Genomic DNA, 9,998 nt, shown 5'->3' on the forward strand with positions numbered 1-9,998 from the left:
AATTTGTGGATGGTATGAGGGAGCATTAAGGTAAATGGAAAGGCTTATTTGCACATATGTGCAGGCACTTTTTAATTGTGCATAGTATAGATATGTTGGAATAACATATTGCCATTCATACAATAAAATTAAAACCATGGTCTGTTTTTTTAGCAAAACTACATCAAACCTCTTTTCACATTTATTTACCTCATACAGTCATTTAAACATTGCCTGCAATTAATAAGAACATTTACCATTATGACAGAAAGTTACACCAAACACAGCATAGTCTTTTCAAATATCCAAAATCACCAGTAACAGCACTCTTGCGACTGTGGCAGATAAAGGAAACTCATGCAGAAGTTATGTATGCATTCTCACTGCAACACATGCATTTGTAAACTTTGATGCAAGTTTATATGTGGACAGCAAAATCTCAAAGATCTGACAGTAGCTTCACCCGATTCCTACACTCTTCTTTTGGTCTAAACAGCTAAGCAGCAAAGGGAAAGAGAAGAATCAACTTTAATTTATTGGATCAGACCACACGAAATACCTTTGCCTTATTATTCTAAAACAAAACAGTCTCAAACAGCCTTGGCAGGGAGGGAAATCCCTTTAATGTTTGCAATTACACCCCTACAATGCTGTTGGCTTTCTTATGCATAAAACAGAAGAAGGCTAGATTCATTAGGGTGAATGTTTTTGCAGGAAAATAGATTTTAAGAACAGAAGCAGCACTGTTAAGCAGCAGAGAGTCTCTGTGGGGTTTCTTCCCTTGTTTGTGGTCTTTGTAAGACCTACCTGTGACTTGAAATACCCTGAATGTGATGTTCAGAAGACGAGTAACACTGCTGCAAAATCCCCCCGTCATGCCACTTAAAATAATAAATGCAGTCAGCTTAAGTTCACCAAAATAAATTAGAATTTGCATTTATTAATCAAACTAGACCATTTTGAATAATTACACCTTATTTACTTACACAAACCAAAACCAGCATAAACTAAGTAGCCACTGATTTAAATCAGATACACATCTATATTCAGAAAGTTCATTTGATCCCTTAATTCAAGAACAGACTAAGCTAATACAGAGCTGACCTCTCGTATGACTCATTCTTCTTGCCTGTCAAGCTCACTTTCTTACACAACTTGTATTCTCCCACACTGCTTATTATTTGCATTTTCCATCATCCATCTGAATGCAGAGAGCAGAGATCCACAAAACATAATTATTATCTGCTGCAAAAATACGGGGGTCCCCCACAGAGAGCTGGATACAAGCCCTTGTCAATTTATGACTGTGTAACTTTTCATTTTATTAGCTCAGTCAGAAAACAATGTTGTGGGCATAGCTAATAAATATGAGATGCCAGTCTACATGTTGCTGAAACAGTTGGTTTTCTAGTGGAAAGAGAAGAGTTTTTTATTCAACTCAAAAGATTGCCACCCTCAACCAGATGGCAGCATGGAAAGCTCTGCTCTCCAACTCGGCATCCATTTAGGGACTGCTTCAGATCTGGTCAACTGAGAAAGAATTTTGCCTGTGAGTTATTAATAAACGCTGTGTCCATTAGCTTTGTTAACCTACTTCCATGCAAAGGGTGGATTCAGGATATAAATGGCTGCTCAGGCACAGCTGTACGAAGGAAAAACTGCATGCTCAAAGTTCAGCTAGAGCTCTTTCGTAAGAAAAGGATGTCCTCGATACTGTCGCTGACTATGGACCCTTCATGCATAATGTATAAATGAAGGGACCATAATCATGTTGCACATGAATGTAAAGATTTAGTAGTGAATAATTCAAAAAATAAATGTCAGAGGACCTTTACCATATATACACATTCAGCAATAAATTCCAGAAGTAAAAAACAACAACTCAAACTTTATTTTCTTCCATGAAATGTAAATATCTAAAATTAAAAATAAAAATATCTTAAAAAATGTACAGTTTTGTTTTTAATTTTTAGTTTTAGTTTTGCAATGGTGAGACAGCTCATAAAGTAAATTGAGAGAAAAATGTTCACTTTAAAGAACCCTTGAAGCATAACTCTTGAACAACCAGATATCCAAAAGCTAGGGGTACAGTCAAATTCAAATCTTCTATCTTCTCTAAAAGTCTATCTGCTTTTCCTAAGCTCTTTTCCATTTTTCTTTAATGTCGTTGGAGAACATATTGGTGTTAAGAAAAGATTAAAGGAAATCTGCATGGACTTTAGAAAAGATGATAATGCTTAGATGAGAACAACCTAAGCTGCATTGTGAATCTGCATCACTAAAACTACAGATGTTTCATGAATATTTGATTTTGAAAAGTGCTTTATATACTTAATCTAGTGCAATCTAATCATACTGTTGCATAAAGGCAATAAAATAAGAAACATGACCATGTTAATAAGCTTTAAAGTTTTAAAAAAAAGGAAAGAAAAAGGCACAAAAGTTAAACATGTTGCCACTGGCTGCTGCTCATATCCTTCATATTCTTGTTCAAGTTTTAAAGGGTCAAACATAAGAGAAAGTCAGATTGCTTGCTTGTCAGAAGCTCGTAAGTCCACCACTAAATCCTTGAGACAAGTATAAACCTTTTTTTCTCTTAAACGGTGATCTCAAAGAATATATTCCAGCTATACTTCTTTGTAGCCGTTTTCATTCCTATTGCTCCAGAGCACAAATCAATGGATATTACTTACCTTAATCATCTGTAAAAAGAAAGTCCTCAAGGGCTGGACCACAGGGGTGGCTTTGGGGGTCATGGGTCTAAATTCTGTTTAGATAATCATCACCACAGCCACGTCCTTAAGTAAGTGGTGATTTCAGCCATACAATGCAGGATTATCCCTAGTAAACAATTTTATATACATATATGTATTTATATATATATATATATGTATTTATATATATATATATATATATATATATATATATATATATATATATATATATATATATATATATATACATATATAATTGGCTGTTTGCCTTTACAAATTTAGCCTTAATTTAACATTATATGTTCACTTTATTTGTAATAATTGGTTAATTATTTCCTAAAATTGTTTAATTTTTTCTTCCATTGCCATGTGCCACTCTTTTCCCAATCAACGTCCCTACCTGGTTCCTCATCCATAATTTTCTAGACCCTCTATTACCTCATATATCTCAATGAAAAGGCCAATGTTAAATTAATTCTTATCTTATCTTATCTTATCTTATCTTATCTTCCTATTATAATTTCTCTAATAAAGTATGTATGTATCTATCTATCTATCTATCTATCTATCTATCTATCTATCTATCTATCTATCTATCTATCTATCTATCTATCTATCTATCTATCTATCTATCTACATTATAGTTACACAGACAGGAGCCACGGGGAAAAGGTTTTTCACAGCGGATAAGTTCATCATTTACTTAGTAATTAACACAGAACAGACAGCTGACTTAATGCATTCTGCTGTGACAGGCTGAAAGGCTCTTATCTTAATATCATAATGTTTAAAATCCACAGCAATTATTCTTCACAGAGGCGTGAAATTGATTCCAAACATTTTCTTTTTCTCCTCCTCACACTGTTTGATCTCTGCTCCCCCGAGACAACCTTTAATAAAATTCACTTTTAAAGGACAATTTATGCAGCTCTCACACATCTTACCTTAAGATTTGGAAGATTTATTGTAGATGACATTTTGTTTGCAGCTCAGAAGATAAAATGTTGTTAGTGGCATCAGTGAGGAGATGTTCTAACGCTTGCTTGATCAAGAGAGGGACATTTGTTGAAGGGCTCTGTGAGGTCAGCACCACCTACTGGAGGCTGGATGTAAATTTGAAGGCTCAAACTTTTTTAAAACCTGTGTCTCATTATTAGTTAAACCATCCATCAACTGCATACTTACCAAAGGTTGCAGCTCACTCAGAAAATTTTGTTTATGCTTTAAAATTTAATTCCTTTGTTAGAAAATGGCCAATGACTCTAAATAAACTTTGTATTATTTTGTGTTTTGTTTGTTGTTTTTTTCACTTTGGTATTGTATTATATTAATCTGTTCAAACAATCTAAAACTGACACTGACAGCAGAGGAGCTCTACACAAGTCCAAACTTTACCGGATAACAGCTGCAATTAAACATATGTGGCTTTCCAGAGTGCATGTTGTGTTCAGGTAGTTATTATTACACGTTACGTGCTTTTAAAACTGTCAGCACTAAAAGAGCCTGTCTCCTGTGTGCAGGAGCTACTGAAATGTTGGTGAATGTAAAGGAAAATGCCTGCAGTCCTTTGCAATTCAAAACATAATTAGTCAGCTGTAGAGGAGAAAATGTTAGTTTCTATCTCAGTATTTCTTACAGTTAAGTCAACTATTATGTTGTTTTGTTGCACCCATTTCTATATGGCACTTTGTGATTTTTATCTATGAAAAGCGTTTTATAAATAAACTTTACTTTACTTTACTTACTAAAGATTGGGAAATATGCACAACAGAACTGAAATTGTGGTTCAGTTCTTCCTAAATGCAGCTTGATTTAGCGACCTAAAGGACAGCTGCTCATTTCAATCTGATCCAATGATAAGTTTTAATATGTAAATATCAATTGCCTCACATAGCATTTATTAGTTTTGCTTGTGGGTATTTTTGTTAAAAATAATATGAATGTATTTAACATTATTATCATACTATTAAATTAAAGTTGAATTTAAAAGTACACATGATGGCTATTAAGAAACACATGATTTGTGGGAAGATTTATATTTTTCTATTCTTTGTGAAAAGGGCTTGACCATGGCTTCTCCTACAGGATTCCTTTACAGTGCTCGCTTTGTCAATGCATCTTTTTTTCTTTTTTTTATGTCACTACTGATAAATCTGTCAAAAAGATTACAGAAACCTTTAATTAATAAAGTATTAAATAAGTCATTTCAAAACAGATTTTTTTGAGTGGGTTGATATAAGTTTTTTTTATCTTTAAATTGCCTCCGAGAAGAGGTTTGGGGTTAAAAGACAATGGTTAGGAGCTAGAATATATAAGCTGACATGTTCATCTTCAGCTGTTAACTGTGTTATGCATCACTTGTTTTTTTTTATATATAATTTGTGTCCTGCTACTCATAAAAACAAGCAAAAATCCAAGAGAAGCAGGGGTGTAGCTTAAAAAAATCTGTTCTAATGATTTGATCTGTGCTCTAGCTTGTTAGGGGTCATGCAAAACATATTTATTATAGTAAAACTGAATATGTATGAAAATTAATTCCAGATGGAGCAACAATAAGCTATTTCAATACTGGTGAAGCAAAACCGCTGAGAACCAATCACAACATGCCAGCTGGCACATCTAAATGCTGGATGTTGGTTACAACAGCTGGGAGGTGGTGTTCTGAAATTAAACACACAGAGAAAACTCGCTAACAAAGTTTAAATATTTGGTCTGCATGGTAACGCTGGTTTTGCTGCTTTTTTTCTATATTTAGCAACAGCACAGATGTTCAGTGTGCTGATGTCTAGCCAAATGAAATTCAATACAACTTTTTCTTTTTATTTAGAACTTTATAAAAACTAAAGAGAAGAAACACTGATAGATTCAGAGTTACAGGAAACTGTGGAAAACAACATTAAATACAAAAAGAATGTACAATAGAAAGAATATTTTGCCCACTAACACGGTTTCAAACTAACCCTACTCTATTACACATTTATACATATGACTCTTTTCTACAAACATACAAACAGGAAGTATGTAATGAGCAAGTTTCACATAACATGACTGTGTGTGTGTTGCTTGGTCATTTTCAATTTAGACCAAAACTAGAAAAACAACAACAAAAACAACTTCAGATTATTTGGGAAATTCAGAGTTAATATTTAGGAGCTGTATTATTCTGTAATGTATTTCATAGCTTTGTAACACCTTGATGATAATGTGGAAGGCTATGGTCCATGAAGTCCATTAAGATTGGAGTGAGCACCATAACTACCAGTTTATTCATCTGGCAGCTGTTAAATTCTATTTATGCTTGCTCATGACACCTCTGAGAAAATCATCAAAGCTTGGGACAGCAGGATGTGGAGCAGAGGCCTCCTTGGCAGGTTCATCTGCAGCATTTTCTTCATCAGCGATGGGCTCATCAGCAGAAGCAGCGGGCTCTGCACGACGCAGGCGGCAGTTGTAGTCATACTCAGGGTCGCAGTCAGGATCTGGAAGGACTATGCCATCCTTGTTGAGCTTTGGGGCCTCAATGTTGGAGGATGAATCACTCTTGCCACAGTTGGGATCATATGGATGGCAGAAGGGTGCAGCTGGTGCCTCTGGGCCAGACTTGATTGGAGTGCAATCTTTGTCATAGTGCACAAAGCAGTCGTATCCCTCCTTGGTCCTGCCGCGGACTCCGAGATTGTAGCGGACCTGGTTGATTGATTGATTTGTGTTTTTGGTTTAAAACAGATGCAAAGCAGATTGAAGATGAAGTGAAAGCATTATTTAACACCTATTTAATTTTACTATATCAGTAAATAAACTAAATGTTAGGAATAATAGAACCACAGAGCAAGAATACACTGGATTAGTCAAAAAGAAACTATCAAATTTACTAACAGAACTTCAGATTCAGACCTGGTGCTCGGGGAGCTGTGGAAGGGGGCTGCGCAGAGCAGCGGCAGCTGCCAGTATGCAGTATGGGTTGTATCTAGGGTCACAGGTCAGAGGAGCGGCAGGAGGTGCAGGTGCATCCTTGGGTGCATACTCCAGGACAGGCTTGGTGAGGCCAGACAGCCTGGTGGCAGTCAGGGGGTTGCAACCAGCATCAAAGAGAGGGTTGCAGTGCTGCTCTTTAGGGGCCTCCCCATCAGCCAAAGCAGCAGGAGCAGCAACATTGGCCACACATAATGGATCCACTGCTGGGTCACAGCTAGGGTACAGCAGGTGGTAGAAGCCAGTGGGGGCTTTTTTGACCAGGGGGGGCTGGCAGTAGGGGTCCTTGGGGTCACATTTGAGGGCAGCATAGGATGGTGCTGGACCGAGGACTGGGCGGTAGCCATATGCTGCTCTCAGGTGATACTGCAGGCAATCCACATCTTCAGGGTGGCAGATCCTCAGCAGTTCAGCTCTCTGCTCGGTGCTCAGGAAGGGCTCCAGGACTGGAGCATAGTAATAGAAACCAGTGGAGCCCTTCAGAGGCAAAGGCAGCACAGGGGTAAGGATGGGAGCTGGCACCTTGGCTGGAGCTGGAGCTGGCTCTGGTTCAGGCTCTGGGGCAGCAGCTTTGGGGACAATAGAATAGAGGCAGTACGGATCAATGTAGGGGTTGCACATCCTGATGGCAGAAGACTTGATGGGGGCAGGCATCACTACAGCAGCCTTCGGCTTGCTAGTGTACTCAGCAATGCATTCTGGATCATCAGAATCAGCACAGGTCTTATAGATTTCACTAAGATGTTTGAGGTAGTGGTTGAAAGTGGGTCCCTCCTCAGATCTATGCTTGTTCTGCAAGTAGGCCATGTACAGACGATCCAGGTCCTCAACCTGAAGAATAGGGTGAAATGGAGGTGAAATGAACACGGTTTGGTCCAAAATAAGTTGTGTGACAAAATGTAAATATAATAAAATTCATTGCAACCCTTTGCTGTGGATAATCTTTGTCATTGCTTTGTCTTTGTTGCATAACAACACACAACACCCGTAGGTATCAAGAACTAAAAAATATCTTATTGTTTTTTTATTCTAGATTTGTACAAACAAGGAATCTGCAAAAATCACAACAAATATTTTTTTCCTAAATAAAATGTTACGTTACACACATAATAATAAACAAACAAAAAAAAAACTTCTAAAATGCAAATCTGTAATGCAAAATGTTGGCTCAATTTTTAAGGGAAAAACAAGCTCAGTTTCGTAATCATGACTGGGAGAAACTGAATAATTAATATGAAACAAGCTCAACTCACTCCCTCCTGGTTATGGCTGTCCATAAAGTACTTGTACCATCCCCAGAAGTCAGGCACGCGTTTGAACTGGGGCACAGCCAAGACAGGGACATTCCTTCTGTTGCGAACCAGTTTTTTCAAGTTTGCCATGGCCTCAGCTTTCACATCATCAGGCACTGCAGCTACTGTTAGGGTGTGAAAAGAGGATAAAATAAGGGGTTAAGTTAGTGTGCTGGTGCCAAAGTTCAACTGAATAAATCTGGATTTTCAGTAGCAATAACTTTCTATATTCCAGATGATTTTATTATTTACATGCATAGTGACAACGATTGTAACTTTACTTGTCTTCACAGAATTGTTTTTACATGTAAACATGTAACATTGGACTTTATGTGAATTATTTCATTGAGTTGAGACCATATTTTTTCATCATATTCATATTAAAAATAGTTTTCTTAAGATCTGATAAACTGATAAACCATAAGCCGTGTAGTCTACAAGACCCCTGAAAAATATTCTTTAAGTTATCAAAAGAATTGTTAGTTATATTTTTTCTAAAAGGAAGATAAGACTGACACCATCAGCATGTGTGTGAATTATAAAGCTACAGCCAGCAGTTTTTAGGTTAGCTTGTTAGCATAGCTCAAAACAGCTAGCCCAAGTATATCCAAAGTTGTCAGAGTCTGCTGACCAAACCTCTGAGATCTTTTTATAAACATGTAAAGCTAATTTTTCTTTAATCTATGAAAAACATTTTAAATTTATTTAGAGTTATTTAAGTTTGTGCGGTTTGCAGTCCTCATGTTAAGCTTACCAACTGCTAGCTTTAGCATTACAATCATATCTATATGTATGTGTGTGTGTGTATATATATATATATATATATATATATATATATATATATATATAAAGAGAGAGAGATATAGAGAGAGAGAGAGAGAGAGAGAGAGAGAGAGAGAGAGAGAGAGAGAGAGAGAGAGAATAAAGTTACTGTTTTATGTGTGTATCTTTACTTTTGTTGTTTTCAATACAAAGCCAGAAACAAATCTTATTAACTATAAGTATCAAGCAAGGAAAAGGTTTGGTTTTTTTGTTTGTTTGTTTCTTTTTTGTTTCTTTTTAGTCAGCACAAGGGCAATGTTTTCTACACGACAACTTTCTTTGGTGCAGACTTTATCTTAGACTTTGCATTATTATCAAAAAGTTTTTACTACACTAGCATAAATCTAAAAACCATCCAAGCAAACCTCTTACAGAGAGTTGAAACAGGTTAGTAGGGCCATTTACAAAAACTTAATATTATTACACAAATATACATGGCAGTGCTTCTGAATTAAGTACAATAGTTATTGTCATTACCAGTCAGTTTAAATACTACTTGGTCTATATATTAATATACAGCAGCCAAAAAGTGATCCCATTGGAAAACTAGCATAAACAATAAAAGGAAGCAAAAGAATGTAAATGATTGTGAGTGATGGAGTCTTTGAGTTACACATGCCACGTCACACAACCTCACCTTCCTCCTGCTCATGTTGCTCCACCGGAACAGCTCCCAAAAACTCTGTAAAAACACATGCAGCAGCCACATTAGCAGCATCTATACTGACTCGAACCAGATGTTGAATTTTCCCCTCAGCATCAGGAAAAACGCTGACCTACTAATAAGCCTCTGGGTAAAACACGGCAGGTACTGGAGCTCTGGCGCCCTGACACAGATTAACTGCCCCCCCCCCTGCTCCTCCTTTACCTTCAGTCTTCCACCCAGCCTGGAGCATGTTATATACTTTAGCTTTGAACTAGACCGGTGGAGTTTATACCACTACTGGGGGCTCCTCAATGTTAACCTGTAAAACTACAAAGAGCAGGCCCTCCCAAAAAACCAATAACTAATACACTGTAAAAGTGGCTGGTGGGTGTCTGAGTGTCTTCAGCTCTGCCAGGGGTTCCTGCAGAGACTTATGACTATAAGAATACAGTCAAGTCAGCTGGTTAATACAAAACCTTCCACTTTTTCTCTGTTATTAATATGGAAAATTTTCAAAACCAAAGATGTAACATTTTGTTGCACTAAAGAGCATCCCAGCAGGGATGAAGAGAC

General features: G+C 36.9%; 1 protein-coding gene across 1 annotated transcript; it reads right to left on the reverse strand.

Annotated features, from left to right (window-relative positions):
* Positions 1-5,582: 5,582 nt before the first annotated feature.
* and2 (actinodin2) lies at positions 5,583-8,049 on the reverse strand. The gene is made up of 3 exons (XM_041993091.1): positions 7,919-8,049; positions 6,588-7,496; positions 5,583-6,380 (listed from the first exon to the last, which is right to left on the reverse strand). The coding sequence occupies exons 1-3, from the start codon at positions 8,045-8,047 to the stop codon at positions 5,982-5,984; spliced, it is 1,437 nt and encodes a 478-aa protein (XP_041849025.1). The 5' UTR covers positions 8,048-8,049; the 3' UTR covers positions 5,583-5,981.
* Between the last annotated feature and the right edge of the window lie 1,949 nt (positions 8,050-9,998).

This window comes from Melanotaenia boesemani, chromosome 8, assembly GCF_017639745.1.
Source record: "Melanotaenia boesemani isolate fMelBoe1 chromosome 8, fMelBoe1.pri, whole genome shotgun sequence".
NCBI classification, from domain to species: domain Eukaryota; kingdom Metazoa; phylum Chordata; class Actinopteri; order Atheriniformes; family Melanotaeniidae; genus Melanotaenia; species Melanotaenia boesemani.